At 36.0% G+C, this 24912-nt stretch overlaps 1 protein-coding gene and 1 long non-coding RNA gene across 2 annotated transcripts in view; both read right to left on the bottom strand.

The window, feature by feature from the left end:
- Positions 1–676, bottom strand: part of FUT8 (fucosyltransferase 8) — a 171063-nt gene extending 170387 nt beyond the window's left edge. Inside the window, exon 1 of the mRNA XM_052646732.1 lies at positions 474–676. Coding sequence (XP_052502692.1) covers positions 474–676 — 203 coding nt within the window. The remainder of the gene's footprint in view (positions 1–473) is intronic.
- Positions 677–854: 178 nt separating this feature from the next.
- LOC128054298 (uncharacterized) overlaps positions 855–24912 on the bottom strand; it is a 101040-nt gene continuing 76982 nt past the window's right edge. Inside the window, exon 3 of the long non-coding RNA XR_008200001.1 lies at positions 855–902. This is a non-coding gene — a long non-coding RNA (uncharacterized LOC128054298). The remainder of the gene's footprint in view (positions 903–24912) is intronic.

The raw sequence follows: 24912 nt of genomic DNA, 5'->3' as shown, positions 1-24912 counted from the left end.
GACTAGAAGTAGCAACTACAGTAAATCTCTAGATTCCAGATACAGTTGTTTTAAGAATGAATTTTTTTCATTTCATAAGTTACAGTTAGACTAACTTAGTCTCTCAATTATTATAGTATGTTTATTACAGTCCATGATGAACATTTTAATATGGACTAATTCAAATCATACAAAGCTTAATTAAAATAATCAAAATGTTGAAGATAATTTGAAACAAAATATAAGTACATAAATTGAATAGCACAGTTTTTCTATACTAAAATTCATATGTAAATACAAAATCTGCTAGAGTAATTCTCTATGTTAACTACATAGAGAAGTAGTACAAAAAGTACCTTACTAAGATATTTAAATTTTTGCAAAAATAGCAGTTTACAGAAATCATTACGCGTTTTTTTAATAGCTGACTGAAGCCCTACACCTAAAAACCAAGTACAACATTTCACCATTCTTCCCAGTTTCTTGGAACCTACCGGAGAGATTCAGCCATTCGCCTCAAGTCTTCATTTTGCTGTTTTAAGCGTTCAAGCTTTGCCAAAATCTTGGACAGTTCTCGGCTAGAGTGATCAGGGTGGTCATTATCTCGTACCAAGTGACCACCTATATAAAACAGCAAGGTCCCCCAGGCAAAAAGAATGAGCATGATCCAACGCCAGGAACCAGTCCATGGCCGCATTTTCAGAGTTTCAACTCACTCTCCTGGGGTCCTGGAGCTCACAGAATTAAAAACATCATCACTCTATTTCTAAGCAGTGCAAAGGCTGTAGCCTTCCGTTGTTTCAACACATGATGCTTCAGACAAATTAGTCTCTCCTGTAGTCCTATGGTGACTCTTTTCAAGAGATCCTCCTGGTGGTATGAGTAGGAAGTTTTATTTTCCTGTGCTTCATGGACTCTACATGCTGTGGAAAGAGAAGGAAATTATTTAAATTATTTAGGATGTATAAAATAGCATAAGCTGAAATTCATGGAGTTAAAAGAAACATATTGGTTTTCAGTAGCCAATAGGCTGGCAAATAATGTAACAAGAAAAAAGGAAAAGCTTTTACATCTCCATATTAAATCAAGGCTCTACAACATAAATTAATTAGCTCTAAGACTGAAAGTCCTCCAAACGCCATTATTACTTTTCCTTCTAACATCACTGTGCAATATAGCACAGATACTGAGATTTAAAGACTGTATCTTTGAAAATTCACTCAAAACCAAACCAAATGTACTCAACTACATATTCTGGGCTGATTTTTCCATTATCTCAAACTGAAACATGGTCTCTGTATGAATGAATTCATTTCTACAAAATTTAAACTCCACCCCCTTCTCACTGCTCAGCTGTCATACCATTTCACTCTGCAGGTGACAGGCAATTAGCCAAGTAAAGGTTATCACAGCCATTATACAGCTGGCAACCACTCCAAACATAAGCAAAGATTCATAAGCAAAGATTCATATGGATTATGGTAGATTATTCCTTCCTCAAATTTTTTTTTAAAATACCAACAATTGCAACAGAAGTCTAATACCAGTTAAATTCTAGTTACTGTGCATCTTACACTACAAAATAGATATGCTGTCTCAGGCTAGGTTATTGGTTTCATTTGTCACTTCTACATCACGAAGCTTTGAATTTTTTGGAAACAAAACAATTTTCTCCCCAAGAAAAATATCTGTAGGCAAAGATATAACTTTAATACCATTTGACAAGTTCAGAGCTATGTAAGAAAAGTCTTATTTCCAGGCACTGAGGTCCTTGTAAAAGAGAGAAAAGATAGTTTCTATATATAAAACAATGTGATGGGTGCTTAACCATTCATTAAGTAGTTATGAAAGACTACACAGAAAAGTTGAAGAAACGGTTTCAACAATTAAAGAACATGACTACAATTTTTGTCCTTTTGAACCCCAAATCTCAATTTAAAAAAATCTACCCTAATGGCCTAAGGGATTTATTTAATTCAGTAAGTTGACAAAAGAAGTATTAATGTTTATGTATTATTATACTGTCTGACAATACATGCACCACTGTAAAATGTTGTCTTACCATATGTTGAACCTATAATACATTCTACTCAATACTAAGCTAAACCAATAGACATTCAGTTCAGTTGCTCAGTTGTGTCTGACTCTTTGCGACCCCATGAATCGCAGCATGCCAGGCCTCCCTCTCCATCACCAACTCCCAGAGTTCACTCAGATTCACGTCCATCGAGTCAGTGATGCCATCCAGCCATCTCATCCTCTGTCGTCCCCTTCTCCTCCTGCCCTCAATCCCTCCCAGCATCAGAGTCTCTTCCAATGAGTCAACTCTTCACATGAGGTGGCCAAAGTACTGGAGTTTCAGCTTTAGCATCAGCCCTTCCAAAGAACACCCAGGGCTGATCTCCTCTAGGATGGACTGGTTGGATCTCCTTGCAGTCCAAGGGACTCTCAAGAGTCTTCTCCAACACCACAGTTCAAAAACATCAATTCTTCCGTGCTCAGCTTTCTTCACAGTCCAACTCTCACATCCATACATGACCACAGGAAAAACCATAGCCTTGACTAGATGGACCTTTGTTGGCAAAGTAACGTCTCTGCTTTTCAATATGCTATCTACGTTGGTCATAACTTTTCTTCTAAGGAGTAAGCGTTTTTTAATTTCATGGCTGTAGTCACCATCTGCAGTGATTTTGGAGCCCAAAAAAATAAAGTCTGACACTGTTTCCACTGTTTCCCCATCTATTTACCATGAAGTGATGGGACCAGATGCCATGATCTTCGTTTTCTGAATGTGGAGCTTTAAGCCAACTCTTTCACTCTCCTCTTTCACTTGCATCAAAAGGCTTTTTAGTTCCTCTTCACTTTCTGCCCTAAGGGTGGTGTCATCTGCATATCTGAGGTTATTGATATTTCTCGGGGCAATCTTGATCCCAGCTTGTGCTTCTTCCAGCCCAGCGTTTCTCATGATGTACTCTGCATAGAAGTTAAATAAGCAGGATGACAATATACAGCCTTGACGTACTCCTTTTCCTATTTGGAACCAGTCTGTTGTTCCATGTTCATTTCTAACTGTTCCTTCCTGACCTCCATGTAGGTTTCTCAAGAGGCAGGTCAGGTGGTCTGGTATTCCCATCTCTGTCAGAATTTTCCACAGTTTATTGTGATCCACACAGTCAAAGGCTTTGGCATAGTCAATAAAGCAGAAATAGATGTTTTTCTGGAACTCTCTTGCTTTTTTTCCATGATCTAGCGGATGTTGGAAATTTGATCTCTCATTCCTCTGCCTTTTCTAAAACCAGCTTGAACATCTGGAAGTTCACGGTTCACATATTGCTGAAGTCTGGCTTGGAGAATTTTGAGCATTACTTTACTAGTGTGGGAGATGAGTGTAATTGTGCGGTAGTTTGAGCATTCTTTGGCATTGCCTTTCTTTGGGATGGGAATGAAAACTGACCTTTACCAATAAGACATTAAAAGTGTTAAATCTTCCCCTTCATAGAAAAAACTAACCTAGAAAGACAAATGTGATAAACAAAACTATAGAGTTTTCTAAACAAGAATCACCTCAATAACAAATAATAAAAGATGTGCTGTAACATTTTACTTAAAATTATAACAATTATCATAAATATTCAAAGCCAGCAAAAGTATAAAATAATTCGAACAGTAACAAGTTTACAGAAACATAATTTTGTCATACCAAGTGCTTTGGGATTTTATAAACCACCAAAAATACTTAAGATATTAAATTAGTACGTGGAAGAGGAGAAATTGTGCTCAGTTGCTCAGTCGTATCCGACTCTTTGTGATCCCATGGACTGGAGCCCGCCAGGCTCCTCTGTCCATGGAATTTTCCAGGCAAGAATACTGGAGTGGTTTGCCATTTCCTCCTCCAGGGTATATTTCTGACCCAAGAATCGCATCTGCGTCTGCAGCAACTCCTGCATCGGCAGGCAGATTCTTTACTGCTGAGCCACCTCAGAAACCCATTAAATTACTGCACTTTAGAGTAATATTGATATTGCATATGAAAAGCAAGAAATTATTGTAGGAGCAAAACATGGTCATTTCTTAATTAATAGCATGATTTTAATTCTGTCTTTAGAGAGAATATTTCCCCAAAGTTTGTTGTCTTGATCAATATTTTAAAAAGTGATCAACAAAAATAAGCTGAAAACCAAGTAGCTTTCTATGTAATTTTCCTTAGTATGGTTTAAAAGAGCACATATATAATTTTTTCTTATCTATAATGAATGTGTGCTTACTTACCTATCATGTTTATTGTTTATTTTTGAACCGTACCAACCAAAATGTTAACTTAATGATTTTTATCCATGTTCACTGACATATCCAAAGTACTTAGAACAGTATTTAAAACTTAATTACAAATATTTTTTAAAATAAATGAATGAGTGAGTGAAGATGTCATAATGGCATGTGCCTCTATGATACATGATACAAAATCTGGGCACATCAACCTCAACTGCATTTTATGCTCCAGAAAGCAAATACGAATGTAGAATGCAGAGGACAGTGCCATTATAAGGAAAATAAAATCATTCAACAACTTTAGGGTTTATTATTATTAACATATATTTTACAAGACACCCCCTTAAGTATTAAAGTAAACTGGTCTAAAAAGCCAATAAGATCAGCAATCTTATGGTTACCTTTCACCATTAAAAATAATTCTCTATGTCTTAATTTTTTCCTCATCTAGAAGATTCCCTTTGCAAAGACAATGAGATAGCTATAGGAAGTGTGTACAGCCTTTGAAATGAGTCACTCAGTTAATTTGTGGATGAATTTATTAATGAAAATATTTCAAATTTATTAGCAAAAATATTTCAACATTAACAATATGAGCTAATTTCTGACTAAAATTTATAAACAGTATTTGCTGAGATTTCTTCTGAGTGGGTTGTTTTCTTGTCAAGTATTTATGAATTCATTTCTGTTTGAGATTCACATACAACCCTTCATCTGCAAATAGTAAATGGATCAAAATGTACCAGGTTTCCTTCTGAAACTTTATTTCTTTATAAAACAAAACATTATTTTATAGACCCAGTTATAATATTTTATGCAATTTATATACCATGGGTTATTAAAGCAATTTCTGAAATGGCTATTAACGATCCTCGTGTCCTATATCCGTATCTTTGTGTAATCCCCTCCTTCTGAGTGTAGGCAGGACCTAAGGACTTACTTCTTAAATGGAATACAGTGAAAATGACAGAATTTCACTTCTGAGATAAGGTTACAAGAGATATAAGCTACCACACTGTGAGCTGCCCTGTCAAGAGGCCCATGTGGAAAGGAACTGATTTCTGCCAACAACCATGTCAGTGAACTTGGAAATGGATCCTCCACCGGTCAAGCCTTGATACCACTGCAGCTTGACTGACATTTTAATTTCAGGTTTTTGAAAGATCCTGAGCCAGAAGATCCAGCTAAAGCCATGGCTGGATTCCTGGCCAAGAGATTAAGTTTTCTAAACCACTTAGTCTTAGGGTAATTTGTCATGCAGCAATAGATAATACATAGGTCTACTCTCCCTACCAGACTGAGTACCTGGCCTTCAAATCACATGTTACTTTTTCTGTCCCCAGCAAGATGTACAAAGTCTGAGACACAGAGTAGGCATTCAAGATGCAGAACAGAACTGAATCTTAATCAGTTTCCTTAATATCCTGCTAATACCTCTTTACAAATCTATAAAAATTAAATTCAATTTACAACAAATAAGATATTTTTAAAAAGTATAATTATTAATTTATAATATATCAAAAGTCTAAAAGCATTTCTATCAATGTTTACTAACCAGACTTCTTAAAAGACGCTTGCTCCTTGGAAGAAAAGTTATGACCAACCTAGATAGCATATTAAAAAGCAGAGACATTGCTATGCCAACAAAGGTCTGTCTAGTCAAGGCTATGGTTTTTCCAGTGATCAAGTATAGATGAGAGAGTTGGACTACAAAGAAAGCAGAGCACTGAAGAATTGATGCTTTTGAACTGTGGTGTTGGAAAAGACTCTTGAGAGTCCCCTGGACTGCAAGGAGATCCAACCAGTCCATCCTAAAGGAGATCAGTCCTGGGTGTTCATTGAAAGAACTGATGCTAAAGCTGAAACTCCAATACTTGGGCCACCTGATGTGAAGAACTGACTCATTGGAAAAGACCCTGATGCTGGGAAAGATTGAAGGTGAGAGGAGAAGGGGATGACAGAGGATGAGATGGTTGGATGGCAACACCAACTCAATGGACATGAGTTTGAATAAGCTCTGGGAGTTGGTGATGGACAAGGAGGCCTGGTGTGCTGTGGTCTGCAGTCCATGGGGTCTCAAAGAGTCGGACACGACTGAGCAACTGAACTGAACTGAAACAAACTTCCACTTCTCACCATGAAAAAATAACTGATGCTAGACTTGGCCTCACATATAAACAACTAGAAAACTAAAAGAAAAAGAAAAAAATTTAGGAAAACAGTTTTCAGACATTGGGCAAAGGTCAGACAAGACTGTAATGCCTGAGAGGAGGTCAACAACCAAATGTAAGTCCTATGTTCACTGCAGGTTTCTAACTAAACGTTATTGAACACTAGAACAAAAATGGATAATTCAAGCAAAGCACAGCTATCTTTTTGAGGTGAAAAGATAAGAGACAAAAAAAGTTTATAGAGTATAGCCAATTAACAATGTTTTAATAGTTCCAGGTGCACAACAGAGTGACTCAGCCATACATAAAATAGAAAGTTAAAAAAAAAAAAAAAAAAAAAAACAGTATGATACCAGCACAGACACCAATGGGATAGAATAGAGAGTCCAAAAATAAACCCAGAAATACATGGTCAACTCATGTTTTTAAAACTTAACTTTAGTTAAAAAATATATTGTATTAAAACATTATCTTATTTTAAAATAAATAAAATTAAAATAAAAAAAGTTAAGGGAATGTAAGGTGGCTGGAATCTGTGAGTCAGTGTACCAAAGTGAAAACAGCTACCCAGAGAAAAGGCTCCAGAAATGTGCAGAGGTGATCCTCAGAGTCTCCGGCTAGATACTAAGTTCTGCACGCACAGTAAGACCACATGAGACTTGCAAAGAATACCAGGGAAAGAAAAATTAAATGTAGCTGAAAGCTGTACATCTTTCAGAGATTTTATAAAGGGAAGACATATAAGTTCCAATCAAACAGAATGAAAATATCACAGAAAACCTGGGATATTCAGTAGAAAGCCAAGAAATAAAACATCTTATAAGTTAGGATTAAGCAAGTCTTAGAGCAAAGATCAGAAAATGTTTTCTGTAAAGAGCAAGACAGTAAATATCTCAGACTATGTGGGACACATACAGCCTCTACCACATATTCTTAGCTTTTATTCTTGTTTCTTTACAACTGTTTAAAAATGTAAAGTCTATTCTTAGCTCAAGGGCTGTAGCCCAGATCTGTTCATGAGACAAGTCTAATGACTCCAGCCACAGAATAAAGGCTATGCTAACAAGATTTACAATAAAACTTAAAAACAAGCTGTAAAAGCAAGCTCAAAGTGATCCAAAAGGAAATAAATGCCTCTCAAAATAAAACTCAATGTTCTTTAAAGAAATGCAATAAAATAGACACTTAACTATATAAAGTTCACACTGTCCAGCAACTAACCAAAAATTACAAAGAACATGGAGAGAGATCACCTGTGGTATTCCAAAAGCTGTTAAAGGCTACCGGCAGTGACTAGAAAAAAGAGCAAACACTCCAGCATTTCAAGCCCCAAACCAAAAATAAGGCAGCACTTGGGAATTTTAGGGATCTGCAACAACAAGAAAGACAAAAAAATTTCTACCCTCGAGGATAATATCCTAGTTGATTCAAATTGCAAGGGCAGTACTGTCACTAAAACAAGCCCCCCCAAAAGCCTCTTCTTATAGCAATTAATATTCTGATTAATTCAGTAAAAACTAAATATAAACAATATCACCCAATTAATTCCTTAAAAATAGTGTAACCATTCCATTAGAAGGAACAACAACAAAATGTAGTACTATTACAACACTATCAAATTAACTTTTCTTATACTCAGCATATCTGGAGAAGGAAATAGCAACCCACTCCAGTATTCTTGTCTGGAGAATCCCATCGACAGAGGAGTCTGGCGGGCTATAGTCCACAGGGTTGCAAAGAGTTGGACACAACCGAAGCAACTTAGTACACACGCATATTCAAAATATAAAAAAATGACCACAATATCTACTTCTTTTAGCATCTGACTATGTGAAAGTTTCCAAGAGTTACATTCAAGTGGGTTTACTAAGGTTAAGGTCAAAAGATGAATCTGTGACAACGTGCTACAGAAGCAAATCTCTAGGAGCCTGGCGTGTTCTGCCATGAACCATGTTCGTTACAGGATTTTCTTCTAAACTTAAAAATAATGCAGTACTTATTTAACTTAAATTCAGTATTTATTTAATATAAAATATGTACATCCTATGGAAAGGGAAATATGGCATAATATGTCAAATATTTGCATAAGCGGGTCCTTTGATGAGAAATTCCACTAGCAGAAATTTATACCAAGAGGAATTTTAACATGTGAACAAAACACAGCAGAAGGATATTCATTAAAACATTGTTTGCAACAATTTAAAACTACAAATAACATAATTGCTCATCAATAGAAACATGGTTGAAGAAATTTTGAATTACTTTTCAAGAAATGTATATTTTTTCTATGAAGCAACAAGTAGGAAAATGTGGCTCACAACCAAGAAGAAAATCAGTCAATTTAAAACAGACCCAGAAGACAAAGTGATGGTAACAGCAGATAAGGACCCTAAAATGATTACTAAAAATATATGCTAGGATTTAAATTTTAGAAAATGAATACATTGATAAAAGAAATAAGAACTAACAAAAAGGCAACATCTATCATTTTTTTTCAATCTAGAAAATTAAAAAATTCTCTGGTAATGATTAAGAGCGTATTAGACACTGCAGAGGAAAAGTTAAGTGAATTTGAAGACAGACAGAAAATATCTTCATCACAAGAAAAATACTGTAACTATATATGGTGACAGATGTCAACCAGATTTCATACAGTAATCATTTCACAATATACATGTATCAAATCATTATGTTGTATACCTAAAACTAATACAATGTAACATGTCAGTTTTTAAAAAAATTACTCAAAGAGAAAATTATACAGAAAGAAAAAAATTGGAAAGTTTGACTTAAAAAAAAGTAACTTTTTCAAGCAGCCACTGTTAACGGCACCTATCTTCAGATACTACAGTGTTTAACAGCTTTCAGCACAGTCATATCACCTTAAAGTAACTATCATTGTGAACTAAAATCTGGTCAGGTGCTAAAACTTTAAAGCCACTCATCATCATTAGCAAGAAAACAATTTACATTAATCGCTTTGGGGCCAGTTGGAAATGTACAGGCATTCCCCCCATTTTGGCATTCAGTTCAAAAAAGGACTTCTCAAAACAAAACCTATCATCAAACTTGAAGTAACATATTGAAAACTAGCTTAGTCATGGGCACATGCAGAATTTCCAATGTACTTTTAAATACAAATAAAACCATAATTTGGAGAAGATGATTAGTCACACGGGGAAAATACACAGGTGCTACAAAGAGAATTTCAGGGGGCTTCTTATCAGAAAAAAATACAAGCTAGTGGGCAACAGAACACTATCTTTAAAAAGTGCTGAAATAAAAAGAAACGGCAAATACCCTTTGCTATCCACTGACAATACCTTCAAAATTCTGAAAGAGATGGGAATACCAGACCACTTAACCTGCCTCTTGAGAAACCTATATGCCAGTCAGAAAGCAACAGTTAGAACTGGACACGGAACAACAGGATGGTTCCAAATAGGAAAAGGAGTACGTCAAGGCTGTATATTGTCACCCTGCTTATTTAACTTCTATGCAGAGTACATCATGAGAAACGCTGGACTGGAAGAAACACAAGCTGAGATCAACATTGCCGGGAGAAATATCAATAATCTCAGATATGCAGATGACACCACCCTTATGGCAGAAAGTGAAGAGGAACTAAAAAGCCTCTTGATGAAAGTGAAAGTGGAAAGTGAAAAAGTTGACTTAAAGTTCAACATTCAGAAAACGAAGATCATGGCATCCAGTCCCATCACTTCATGGGAAATAGATGGGGAAACAGTGGAAACAGTGGCAGACTTTATTTTTTGGGGCTTCAAAATCACTGCAGATGGTGACTGCCGCCATGAAATTAAAAGACGCTTACTCCCTGGAAGAAAAGTTATGACCAACATAGATAGCATATTGAAAAGCAGAGATATTACTTTGCCAACAAAGGTCCATCTAGTCAAGGCTATGGTTTTTCCTGTGGTCATGTATGGATGTGAGAGTTGGACTGTGAAGAAAGCTGAGCGCCAAAGAATTGATGCTTTTGAACTGTGGTGTTGGAGAAGACTCTTGAGAGTCCCTTGGACTGCAAGGAGATCCAACCAGTCCATTCTGAAGGAGATCAACCCTAGGATTTCTTTAGAGGGAATGACGCTAAAGCTGAAACTCCAGTTCTCTGGCCACCTCAGGTGAAGAGTTGACTCATTGGAAAAGACTCTGATGCTGGGAGGGATTGGGGGCAGGAGGAGAAGGGGACGACAGAGGATGAGATGGCTGGATGGCATCACTGACTTGATGGACATGAGTCTGCGTGAACTCTGGGAGTTGGTAATGGACAGGGAGGCCTGGTGTGCTGCGATTCATAGGGTCGCAAAGAGTAGGACATGACTAAGCGACTGAACTGAACTCACAATACCTTCAAACAGAAGAGCAAGTTTTTGTAATCTTTCATTTAACTTTGGTAAATATCTAGGATTGAGAATGCTGGGTCGTATGAAAAATATGTATTTATAAGCAAATGCCAAATTGTATTCCAAAGCAACTTCTTCATCCTTAATTTACATCCTAAATTGTTACCAGCAAAAAATTAGTGTTCCTGTACTCTGCAATTTCTCCAGCGCTTGGTATTTTCCATTTTTAAAGCAATTCTGATAGATGTGTAGTGGTGCCTCAATGCAGATTTCATTTGCATTCAATTTCTCTAAGCATGTAATCATCTATTCCTCTGCCTATTTTCCATCCATATAGCTTCTTTGGTGACATGTCCATTGAGATGTTTTGTCCATTTATTTATTAGATTGTTTACATTTGAGATTTAAGAGTTCTTTATATATTCTTGATACATGTCTATAATCAGATATGTAACTTTTCAATTGTTTTCCACCAGTCTGTAACTTGTCTTTGCATTTTAACAGTGTCCTGAATGCAGCAAAAATTTAATCTTTTGTTTGAATATAATTTTTAATAGACTGTGGTTTAGCTATTATATCTAAAACTTCAATGCCAAATCCAAGGTCAATATATTTTCTCCAATGTTTGCTTTAAGAAGTTTAAGGTTTCAAAGTTAAAAATATACACTTACACAAGATTCCCACTCCTATCTAGGTATCACCTCAAGGAAAATGAAAGCTCATATTCTCACAAAAACTGCTACATAAATGTTTATAGCAGCTTCATATATAAATAGACAAAAATCGGGAAGAAAATCGCCATGGCCTTCAATAAGTGAATGAGAACATTCATTTATCAAAACAAATGATAATCTATCAAAAATAAAGGGCTACTACTCAGCAATAAAAAGGAACAAACTATTGGCCCACTCAACAAAATGGGTGAATCTTAAAAAGACATTTTCCTAGGTGAAGGAAGATAGAACCAAAAGACACATATTGTGTGATTCATTTATCTGATATTATGGAAAAAAGAAAACTACAGAATGAAACATAGATCAGCTGTTGCCAAGGACTGAAGGTGTAAGTAAGGGCTGATCACCAAGGTGTTTCAGGAAAATTTTTACAGCGATGAAACAACTCTTAAATTGGTACAGAAGAATGGCACATTATCTCTGTGGTATTCAACCCCCAAACCCAAATTTCAGTCTAAAAATGGGAAAACTACCAAAAAACCCAAAATGAGAGACATCCAACCAAATATTAATACCTGACCCTAATATACTCTTCAAAATTATCAAGGTCATGAAAAAATAATGAAGCAACTAACTGTCACAGATAAGAGAGGTCTAAGGAGACAGAGTATCGAGGATTAGATCTTGGAAAAGGGACACCATGGAGAAACTGGTAAAATTCAAATACAGTGTGTAGTCTAGCAAATAATATTGCACCTTGTTAATTCATCATTTTTCACAAATGCACTACGACTATGTAAGATGTTAACATTAGGCTAGCCTTGACAAAAAGTGTATGAAAACTCTTTCTTTGAAAATTTTTTGTAATTGTAAAATAAAAAGATTTTAAAAGATAAAAGCAAAATAATACATTTTCTGGAAACAAAAGCTGAAAGAACTTGTTACCAACAGATACACACTACAAGATATACTTAAAAGGGTGCTTTTCAGACTGAAAGAAAATGATTGTGGATGGAAATTTGAATGTAAACAATGAATAAATGTATGAATATATATAAATGAAGTTTTTCCTCATTTTTAATCTCTTAAAATAAATTTAATTCAAAAGTAAAATAAATTTGATTCTTTAAAACTAAAATCACAAATATTATAGAGTTTACAACAAAGTCACAAGATGTATGTATGACAAGCAGAAAAAACAATATAGTTTTAAAGTCTACATTATATTTCAAGAAGAAGGCAGGCATTTGAAAGTTTGGTGAAATAGGTAAAAGCTTCACCCTGCTTATTTAACTTATACGCATGGTACATCATGGGAAAGGTCGGACTGGATGAAGCACAGCTGGAATCAAGATTGCCTCGAGAAATATCAATAACCTAAGATATGCAGATGACACCACCCTTATGGCAGAAAGTGAAGAGGAACTAAAGAGTCTCTTGATGAAAGTGAAACAGGAGAGTGAAAAAGCTGGCTTAAAACTCAACATTAAAAGAAATTAAGATCATGGCATCTGGTTCCATCACTTTATGGCAAATAGATGGGGAAAAAATGGAAACAGTGAGATACTTTATTTTCTTGGGCTCCAAAATCACTGCAGATGGTGACTGCAGCCATGAAATTAAGACATCTGCTCCCTGGAGAAAAACTATAACAAACATAGCGTGTTAAAAACCAGAGTCATCACTTTTCCAACAAAAGTCCGTCTAGTCAAAGCTATTGTTTTTCCAGTAGTCACATACAGATGTGAGATTTGGACCATAAAGAAGGGTGAGAGCCCAAGAATTGATGCTTTCAAACTGTGGTGCTGGAGAAGACTCTTGAGAGTCTCCTGGACTACAAGATCAAACCAGTTAATCCTAAAGTAAATCAACCCTGAATATTCACTGAGAGGACAGATGGCTGAAACTGAAGCTCCAATACACTGGCACCTGATGCAAAGAGCTGATTCACTGGAAAAGACCATGATGCTGGGAAAGACTGAGGGCAGGAGGAGAAGAGGGCAACAGAGGATGAAATGGTTGGACGGTATCACCGACTCAATGGACATGAGTTTGGATAAACTCTGGGAGTTGGTGATGGACAGGGAGGCCTGGTGTGCTGCAGTCCATGGAGTAGCAAAGAGTCAGACACGACTGAACGACTGAACAACAATAAAATATAAAACAGATGAACAATACAAGAAAAAAATTGATGAAACTAAAAACCAGTTCCTTGAAAAGATCAATAAAATTAATAATATTCTAGATGAACTAATCTAGGGAAAAAAGATGACATAAATTGCCAATATAAGGGATGAAAAGGGAAGCATCATTACAGATTCTACAAAAGGATAATAATGAAATATTATGAACAACTTAGGGTCAATATATATGAAACCGGACCCGAAATGGATAAAATTCTTAAACAAACTGCCAATGCCAACTGCTATTCAAAAAAGAATAGATAACCTGAATAGGCATAAGCCTTATATCTATTAAAGATAATGAATGTATATTAGTAAATGTTCCCAGGAACAAAACTCTAGGTCCACATGGCTTTATGTGTGAATTCCACCAAATATTTATAGAAGACACCACAGCCACTTTATCAATGAATCAAACTTTGAAAAAAAATCCAAGTGTCTAATCAACAGGTAACAGGTTCACATAAATGGAATATTATTCTGCAGTAAATAGGAACTAGCTTCCCTGGTAGCTCAGATGGTAAAGAATCTGCCCGCAATGCAGGAGACGTGGATCCAATCCCTGGGTTGGAAAGATCCCCTAGAGAAGGGAATTGCTGCTCACTTAGTATTCTTGCCTGGAGAATTCCATGGACAGGGGAGCCACAGCTATAGTCTATGGCATCGCAAACCGCCGGACACGACAGAGCGGCTAACAAACAAGAACTACTGATTTACAAAACAACCTGGATGAATCTCAAAAATACGCCTGTTGAAAGACACCAGGCACAAAAATACACATTTATGAAGTTCTAGAACAGAGAAACTAACACATAGTGACTAAAATCAGATTACTGATTGCCAGGGAGCATGCATACAACTGATTAAAAAGGGGAATGACAGTTGTATGAAGGTACAGATTTAAGAAAAATCATCTAAGTGTACACTTACTATATGTACCTTTTGCTCATGTAAGTAATGCTTCAATAGAGTTGAAAAATCTATTAGAAAAATTTTAATAAAATTTAAACTGTCTTGTGAATGTAACTGAAAATGTCAATAACTGAAGAATGCTAATTCAGTAAATGGTTAAATTATTTGCTTGCATTTTGAGTTTCTATGAGATTTTCCTCAGCAAAATCATCAGTATACATACTTACTTTTAATGAAAGAAATCAAAAGTAATTATTCTATAGATATGATCAACTTCAATCCAATTGTTAATGTGAAAATTCTATTTTTTACACATTTCAAAGAAAATGAGACTCCACTGAAGTAACTATAAAACTAACAAACTACAATGCAACTTTTCTGTATCTTCCTAGTAACCTAACTTCTTCTCAATCCAAAAGAAAGGATCATAAATATTCAAATAATAATGATTCCTTAGATTATAATAAGTGTATACTATGGTTTAGAGAGCTATCATCTTTAGGATGATTTTTTAGTAACTGAAAGAGTAAACAGCAAATCACTGTTACAGAGTGCTCCTTAAAGTAATTCAATGTAACAGAATAAACCTAAAACTTCAAAAGAAAATTAAAATCATTTTCAACAAATTTAAAGAATGACTACTATAATGTAGCAAAGGTTAAGCTTAACTGTTATATTTTAAAGGCATCAGGTTGATAAAAGGAAATCAAATTAAACTTTTAGAGAAAAGCTAATTATCAATTATAAAGTACAAATATTTAAAAAGCCCTATGTATATATAATTCAAGTCAATTCCAGATTAATACAAGTCCACAACTATTTATTTAAACATATTCTCAACTGATCTTAATTCATTTTCAAATTAAGTAAAGATTTTACCTAAAATCTTTCTGTCTATTCTCCATATATGTGAAAAGAGCAGTAACAACATTTTGTTTAATAATTTAAGGAAGAAGTAGGAAAAAACAAGTAAAAATAGAATCATAAATTAAAATGGTCCTTTAATGACAGCTGAAATCTAAATAACTAAACTGATAAGTGGAATGAAGGGAGAGAAGGCGGAGAGGATGGGAAGACAGAAAGGGAGAGAAGGGAAAGCCTGGAGGGGGAAAAGAGGGAGTAACAGGAAAGGAAAGGAAAGGAAATTTTCATATAGCAACGACCAAGATTACAAAATTCAATTCTTATTCATTACTTACAGTTATCTATCATGCTTTCACAGTACACTTATGAGTAAGGTCACAGTATATGCACATATGAATTTAAAATGCCAGGCATCCTGAATACATGAGCACAAAATACTCTATTAATTCACTAAAACCAGCTAATATCTTAGAAATTTACCTTCCTAGTTATGAAGTGCAAACACATAATCACATTTATATGGTTTCTATCAGGAGCATGTCACTCACTTTAATTCAACACACCAGGTTGTGTTTACTGATGCAATTAATTTATACCATTCAAATGGATCCAGAAAACTGGCCTTGGCATCTGTTCCTTCTGCCCTAAACATATCAATACTGCCAAAAAGTGGTAACACTAACAAATTCAAATAAAACATATCTCTTACCATTTTATCTGGTTATCAAATATATACATAACATACGTATGCTGTGTGCTAAGTCACTTCAGTCGTGTTCGACTCTTTGTGACCCTATAGACTGTAGCCTGCCAGGTTCCTCTGCCCATGGGATTCTCCAGGTAAGAATACTGGAGTGGGTTTCCATGCCCTTCTCCAGGGGATTTTGGACATAACATATACTCATATGCCAACATGATAAAGTAGAAAGAGTAACTATTTCAAATAAATCACTAGCTATAAATATATGGGGAGTTTACCAAAATACAAAATGGTAATAATAGTATATCCTCATTTAACGGTGAAGATCATATTAAATAAGTAAAAATGATTTAGAAACTGTAATGCAATTTATAAATATTATACTGTTATCTTTTCCCCGGTCAATAGAAACTACGTATTCCAGCCTTCTGTCTGTTTCCAGAATATGGGAAGTTCTTCCCTATCATGGGATCTTCACTCTTGCTGTACCTTCTACCTGACCTACAATCCCTTCGGCTTTTTCTTCATAATTCAAACCTCTACTTAAATGTCCCCTCTTCTCAGGGATAGTCCCTGACAACACGTATCAATTACGACATGTTAGGACAGAAGTAAGAGAAAATCCAACTTTAAATGGCTTTAAAAATAAAGAAATCAGGGCTTTCCTGATGGTTCAGTGGTAAAGATTCCGCCTTTGTCAGTTCTGGAGACACGAATTCAATCCTTGATCTGGAAAGATCCCACGTGCTGAAGAGCAACTAAACCCATGCACCACCACTACTGAACCCATGTGCCCCAACTACTGAAGCCCATAAGCCTAGTGCCCATGCGCCAGAACAAGAGAAGCCGCCGCAATGAGAACCCCTGCCCTGCAACCAGAGAGTAGCCCCCACTCACCACAACTAGAGAAAGCCCACGCAGCAACGAAGACCCAGCACAGCCAAAGAAATGATTGTTCAAAAATAAGGAAATCGATTACTTGATTAAAGAAAGGTTTTACAGTTGACTAATTCAACTGTTCCATGAAACAGTCAAAAAATTCTTTTCATCTATCTATTCTTCCCGCTTGGCATATCGGCTTCTGTCCTCGCCCTAGCTCTCTTCGTGGTAACAAGTTGGCTATCTTAACTGTAGCCACAGGTAATTGTGTGAAAAAGAACAACTGTTCTAGTCACTCGCATTATAAAGGAGAGAAACTACTAAAAGAAGTCTCCCCCAAATCTGTGCATCCTATTAAACAAGAGTGAGTCAACCCATCCCTTGAAAATTCAACCACTGACAAGTGAAATGGGATTACATTATGCTTAGACTAATAGAATTTATTCCCAAGGGTGGGCTGCAGAACAAAACCAGGACCTTGGGCAGCAAGAAAAAGTGAATGACTATAAAATGCTATAAGAATGCTACAAAACTTTGTCTTAAAAAAAAAAAAAAGCACTCACCATCCCCCATTATTCTCTATCACACTATCACAATAATTATTGGCTTATTTCTTTTCTATACTAAAAGGTATGTATCAGAAGAGCAGGGATTTAGAGCAGTGTCTAAAACAAAGCAAGCCCTATAATAATATTTGTAGAACAAAAAAGTGAATGTATGACTATTACACAGTGTGCATGTATTCATTTAATATCTATAGTCAAAATCCTAGGCAAAATAAACATAAAATAAAGACTTTGAAGAATCAGAGCTAAGATTCAAAGTCATTTCATCTTTATTCATCCATATTTACATTCAGAAAATGTAAACTGTAGATGCTCAGAAAGAAATATATCCAAATATAATTTCAAATCAAAGACTTACGTTTAAGCCAACTCTTGATAACCTGCACAGTCCTCCCACATTACATTTAATAAGGGCCAGGAGACATATGGCAAAAGTTCCAAGTCTCATACAATACAACTAATGAATAAAGATGCACAATCTTTCTACAGAACTCTTCCTAAATAACAATAAAGATTCAAAAATTCAGATTCAAACAGATTTAAAGCAGTTTCTACAGAACAAGAGATTCAAAAGTATAATAAACATATTATGCTACTGAAAATTTTTAGTGGGATATACATTTTCATAAAACACATTGCTATCTTCATATAAAAGGCATAAAGCCCTTTAAAGGTCAATCATTACTACTGCATTATAAAAATAATATACTGATATTGGTGAGCATTCATTAATACATGAGCCAGATGGATGACAGAGAGACAATTTATATTCAAAAATAAGAGAAGGTTAGATAAATTATGGTACAATGATTGGTGAGATGTTACAGCTTGGGTTAAAATGTCAAGTATGAAGAGAAATACACATAATGCTAGGTGAAAATACAGGATGCATGGGGATTTGATGATGTTGATGGATAGCATCATACCTTGAAAAGCATACAGTGTAAGATCATACAGCTCTGCGTGTATATCCTAAGAATACCTATATAGAACTGGGCCAGAAAAGAACCAGGCAAGGCATCTTACTCTCTCTGAACCTGAATTTTTTATTCTTAAAATGAATGTAATAACGTCTATCATATGGGCCTATTACTCTAAGAATAATGAAGATAACAGCTACATTTATACAGTTCTTCCTGAATGTAAGGTATTTTTTCTCATTACTTTACAATTATAATACCATTTAATCTTCTCAACAACCTTTCAAGTACTATTATCCCCATTTTACAGTGGAGGAAATTAAGGCACATTGAGAGTAAATAACGTTCCCAAAATCATGAAGTCAATAAATGGCAGAACCAAAATCAATGACAGCTATTTTATTATTATTATTATTAAGAAACTGCTCACTTCCAAGAATTGAAAGGGCAGCTAGAGAATCTCCTTTATATGTACTTTTTTAACCCCAGTGATGGGCAACTCTACCACTAGGATATGTCAAGTCTAATTCAATCCAGAGATTTAAAGGCCCCAAGCTTTTTCCTCCCAAATAGCACACGATCAGGAAAACAACATAAAACTCCAGCATAGCCAATTATATATATATATATATATATATATATATATATATATATATATATATATATATATATTATTGAAAGTACAATGAAGTAACTTTCAGTTCCAGACCGAGATGGAAAACACAAGCTTCTCCCCATCCCTCCCACTAAGAACAGCTAAAAACCCCAACCACTATATTAAAAAATATAAGGTAACTTGGAAAGCAAAGGCAGACCTGCAAGGATCTAGGGACTAAAGGAACACCACAGCAGTAAGTTCTCTGAGGTCTGGGGTTTTTTGTTTTTTTTTTTTTGCCTCATAAATCCCAGAAGGAAGAAAGCATAAAAAAGAGCAAAAACATGGGTAAATGTAATAGACTTAACCTCTATTCTTGAGTTTTCTACACTATGTTTGACAAGTGAAGCAAAAAGTGTAACTGTCTGTTGCAGTTTTAAATATATGTAGAGGAGATATTTTAAGACCATCATATTATAAATGACAGGAGGGCAAAGGAACTTTAGAGGTATTTTCTACACTTCATATTGGTAAAACTTCAATAACAGTAGATTTTAACAAGTTACATATATTTTTAATGCGATACTTCAAGTGTGAAAGTGAAAGTCACTCAGTCGTGTCCGACTGTTTGCAAGCCCATGGACTACAGAGTCCATGGAATTCTCCAGGCCAGAACACTGGAGTAGGTAGCCTTTCCCTTCTCCAGGGGATCTTCCAAACCCAGGGATTGAACCCAGGTCTCCGGCATTGCAGGTTGATTCTTTACCAGCTGAGCCACAAGGGAAGCCCAAGAATACTGGAGTGGGTAGCCTATCTCTTCTCCAGTGGCTCTTCTCAACCAAAGAATCAAAGAGGTCTCCTGCATTGCAGGCAGATTCCAACTGAGCTATCAGGGAAGCCTTAAAGCTACTACTAAAATATCTATACAAGGGGATACATTCAATAATATTTAGCAATGTAATAACTGGAGAATTAATAGAGAGTTTTAGAGTCACTAAGAACAATTTTTGCCCATTTCCTCCTCAACTTTCTAGCTGTGTGATTGTGGCCAAAATTTAACCTCTTTGTAAATTAGTTAATAACATTCATTATGGACCAAATAAAATAAAAATATAATAATTACAATTATAGCTATTATTATATACTGGTTGAGACTATTAACTCTATTTACTTTTATTAGTTTAAATGAATATTTAAAGTAGTCTTGAACTAAGATATGTATGTAAGTGCTAGTCATGGTGGCTAGCATGTAGTATGGGTTTGATAAATAAAAGCTACAACTAATTAACAGTTCAATAATTAAAGGAGTTATCAGCTTTTCCTTAATTCCATTGACTTGGCACCATAAAATTTTAACATCTCCTTGACATCAGTCTTGGCAATATTTTTTTAATTTGACAGCAAATGAAAAAAAGGCAATGAAAGCAAAAATAATCAAGTGAGACTCAGTTCAGTTCAGTTCAGTCACTCAGTCGTGTCCGACTCTTTGCAACCCCATGAATCACAGCACGCCACGCCTCCCTGTCCATCACCAACTCCCGGAGTTCACTCAGACTCACGTCCATTGAGTTGGTGATGCCATCCAGCCATCTCATCCTCTGTCGTCCCCTTCTCCTAATGCTCCCATCCCTCCCAGCATCAGAGTCTTTTCCAGTGAGTCAGCTCTTTGCATGAGGTGGCCAAAGTACTGGAGTTTCAGCTTTAGCATTAGTCCTTCCAAAGAACACCCAGGGCTGATCTCCTCTAGGATGGACTGGTTGGATCTCCTTGCAGTCCAAGGGACTCTCAAGAGTCTTCTCCAACACCACAGTTCAAAAGCATCAATTCTTCGGCACTCAGATCTCTTCACAGTCCAACTCTCACATCCATACATGACCACAGGAAAAACCATAGCCTTCACTAGACGGACCTTTGTTGACAAAGTAATGTCTCTGCTTTTCAATATACTATCTAGATTGGTCATAACTTTCCTTCCAAGGAGTAAGTGTCTTTTAATTTCATGGCTGCAATCACCATCTGCAGTGATTTTTGGAGCCCCCCAAAAATAAAATCTGACACTGTTTCCACTGTTTCCCCATCTACTTCCCATGAAGTGATGGGACCAGATGCCATGATCTTAGTTTTCAAAATGTTGAGCTTTAAGCCAACTTTTTCGCTCTCCTCTTTCACTTTCATCAAGAGGCTTTTGAGTTCCTCTTCACTTTCTGCCATAAGGATGGGGTCATCTGCATATCTGAGGTTATTGATATTTCTCCCGGCAATCTTGATTCCAGCTGGTGATTCTTCCAGCCCAGTGTTTCTCATGATGTACTCTGCATAGAAGTTAAATAAGCAGGGTGACAATATACAGCCTTGACGTACTCCTTTTCCCATTTGGAACCAGTCTGTTGTTCCATGTCCAGTTGTAACTGTTGCTTACTACACTGAACTAAAAAGCTTCTGCATAGCAAAGGAAACCATCAACAAAATAAAAAGGAAACCTATAAAACACTTGGAAGCCATATATACATAAGGCATTAACATGCAAAATATATTAAGAACTCATACAACTCAATAGAAAAAATAAGCAATCCATTTTAAAAACAGACATAGGATCTAAACAGACATTTCTCCAAAGACAATATACAAATGGCCAACAGATAAAGGAAGAGGTGCCCAACACCACTAATCAGCAAATGCAAATCAAAACCACAAGATATCACCTCACATGTTTTTACCAAAAAGACAAGAAATAACAAGTGCTTGTGAGGATGTTGAGAAAAAGGAACCCTCATGTACTGCTAGTAGGAGTATAAATTGGTGCAGCCACTATGGAAAACAGTATGGCAGTTCCTCAAAAAATATACTTACATTCATACATATATACACTCACACACACACACAATGGATTTTATACACATACATGCACACACACTTACACAAACACACACAACAGAATCGTATACAATCATAAAAAAAGGAAGAAAATCTTGCTATCTGAAGCAATCTGGATGAATTGAGGGCATTATGCAAAGTAAACTAAGGCAGACAAAGACAAATACTGCATTATCCCACTTACATGCAGAATCTTAAAAAAAAAAAACCCAAACTCATAGATATAGAGAATAGATTGATGGTTGCTAGAGGCTACAAATGTGGGAAGTAGGCAAGTTGAATGAAAATGGTCAAACAAATACAAACTTCCAGTTATAAGATAAAAAATCCAAGGGAAAAAAAAAAATCTTAGAACAATAAAATATTCTTGATTTTTTTTTAAGTGAAGATAAAGTATTTTAATGTTTTATATTTCTGTAGCGCTATATAATTATTTCAGTTTATTCCTCAAAAAAAAAAAAAACCCTCTAATTCTCCATCCCTTTACAGATGAGGAACGATAGCTCACAGCTATCAAGTAATTTGCTTAAAGCATTTACAAAGCTAGTATAAGCGAAGGTCAGAGTCGAGGTCTTTTATCTATAAAAGTAATGCCCTTATCACAATACTGTGCTCCCATCCCAATCAGTCACAGAAACATATTCAAGGTCAAATAATTAGTAACTAGAAGACACAGGATTCAAAATTGAAAAGAAGCTCTTGTGCCTAAGACTGTATTATGCTGTTGATACAAATGATTATAATATAAACAGACAGATGTTCAAGCTCATTAATAAAGATATATTAAAACACATCATATCAGTCACATTAGGTACACCAAATTAGCAAACATTTACATTAAAGACAGGTCTGTAATTCCACACAATCCAATAAAACCAAGTCATAAATTAGGCAACATTATTAGAGAGATTATCACATTTTCAGCTCAGGCATCTAAACCTTTGTCTAGCCAAAGCTATTAAATTAAATGTCAAACAATTTTTTTTGGTGTCACACAAACCATTTAAAAGTGAGGGCCCAAGTATTAATACACAAATAATTTTTTAGAATAATCTTTATGTAAAACAGTGAATAAATCTTAAACATTTGCTGTGTAGGCTCCAAAATAATCTTTTCTCAACCTATGTTAGAGAAAATGGTCAATCCAATGTTTTCTAACTTTTTTTTCATATTTGCCAATCCAAAATTTTTAGAGACACGTGCTGCTACTGCTGTTGCTAAATCACTTCAGTCGTGTCCGACTCTGTGTGACCCCATAGACGGCAGCCCACCAGGCTCCATCGTCCCTGGGATTCTCCAGGCAAGAACACTGGAGTGGGTTGCCATTTCCTTCTCCAAGGGACACGTGAAATATCATTAATTAGAATAACTTTACCAGAAAAAAAAAATCTACTGTTATAAATACTTTATTTAACAATGGCATAACAACCTAGCAATATAAAAGACTATTAATGCTGTAAAGTAAAAATTATCTATGCTCCCCCATCAGTTTTACCAGCTCTTCTAACCACGCCCTGTAACCAACAAAATATAATTTAATAAGTAGTTTACAAATGTCACTGTTTGAAATATTTTCCCATGAAGTTTATTTCCGAATAATACAATAAAATTTCACCAATATAATAAAAGTAGACCTACAATCTTCTCAATTCTTTAATCATTTCTGCTACTGCCCTTCAATCTCCTTTATGTTTAAGTCCTCTCATACACCCCCACCCTATACACAAGTGATTAAATCTCAATCAGTTCAGTTCAGTCGCTCAGTCGTGTCTGACTCTTTGCGACCCCATGAATTGCAGCACACCAGGCCTCCCTGTTCATCACCATCTCCCGGAGTTCACTCAGACTTACGTCCATCGAGTCCGTGATGCCATCCAGCCATCTCATCTTCTGTCGTCCCCTTCTCCTCCTGCCCCCAATCCCTCCCAGCATCAGAGTCTTTTGCAATGAGTCAACTATTCACATGAGGTGGCCAAGGTACTGGAGCTTCAGCTTCAGCATCATTCCTTCCAAAGAAATCCCAGGCTTGATCTCCTTCAGAATAGACTGGTTAGATCTCCTTGCAGCCCAAGGGACTCTCAAGAGTCTTCTCCAACACCACACTTCAAAAGCATCAATTCTTCAGCGCTCAGCTTTCTTCACAGTCCAACTCTCACATCCATACATGGCCACAGGAAAAACCATAGCCTTGACTAGATGGACCTTAGTCGGCAAAGTAATGTCTCTGCTTTTGAATATGCTATCTAGGTTGGTCACAACTTTTCTTCCAAGGAGTAAGCGTCTTTTAATTTCATGGCTGCATTCACCATCTGCAGTGATTTTGGAGCCCAAAAAAATAAAGTCTGACACTGTTTCCCGATCTATTTCCCATGAAGTGACGGGACCAGATGCCATGATCTTCATTTTCTGAATGTTGAGCTTTAGGCCACCTTTTTTGCTCTCCTCTTTCACTTTCATCAAGAGGCTTTTTAGCTCCTCTTAACTTTCTGCCATAAGGGTGGTGTCATCTGCATATCTGAGGTTATTGATATTTCTCCCGGCAATCTTGATTCCAGCTTGTGCTTCTTCCAGCCGAGCATTTCTCATGATATACTCTGCATAGAAGTTGAATAAGCAGGGTGACAATATACAGCCTTGATGTACTCCTTTTCCTATTTGGAACCAGTCTGTTGTTCCATGTCCAGTTCTAACTGTTGCTTCCTGACCTGCATACAGATTTCTCAAGAGGCAGGTCAGGTGCTCTGGTATTCCCATCTCTTTCAGAATTTTCCACATTTGATTGTGATCCACACAGTCAAAGGCTTTGGCATAGTCAATAAAGCAGAAATACATGTTTTTCTGGAACTCTTGCTATTTCCATGATCCAGCAGATGTTGGCAATTTGATCTCTGGTTCCTCTACCTTTTCTAAAACCAGCTTGAACGTCAGGGAGTTCACAGTTCACGTATTGCTCAAGTCTGGC

This window comes from Budorcas taxicolor, chromosome 10 (assembly GCF_023091745.1).
Source record: "Budorcas taxicolor isolate Tak-1 chromosome 10, Takin1.1, whole genome shotgun sequence".
Lineage (NCBI taxonomy): Eukaryota > Metazoa > Chordata > Mammalia > Artiodactyla > Bovidae > Budorcas > Budorcas taxicolor.
The sequence above is the reverse complement of the archived record's forward strand: the minus strand, read 5'-3'. Positions and strand labels throughout refer to the sequence as shown.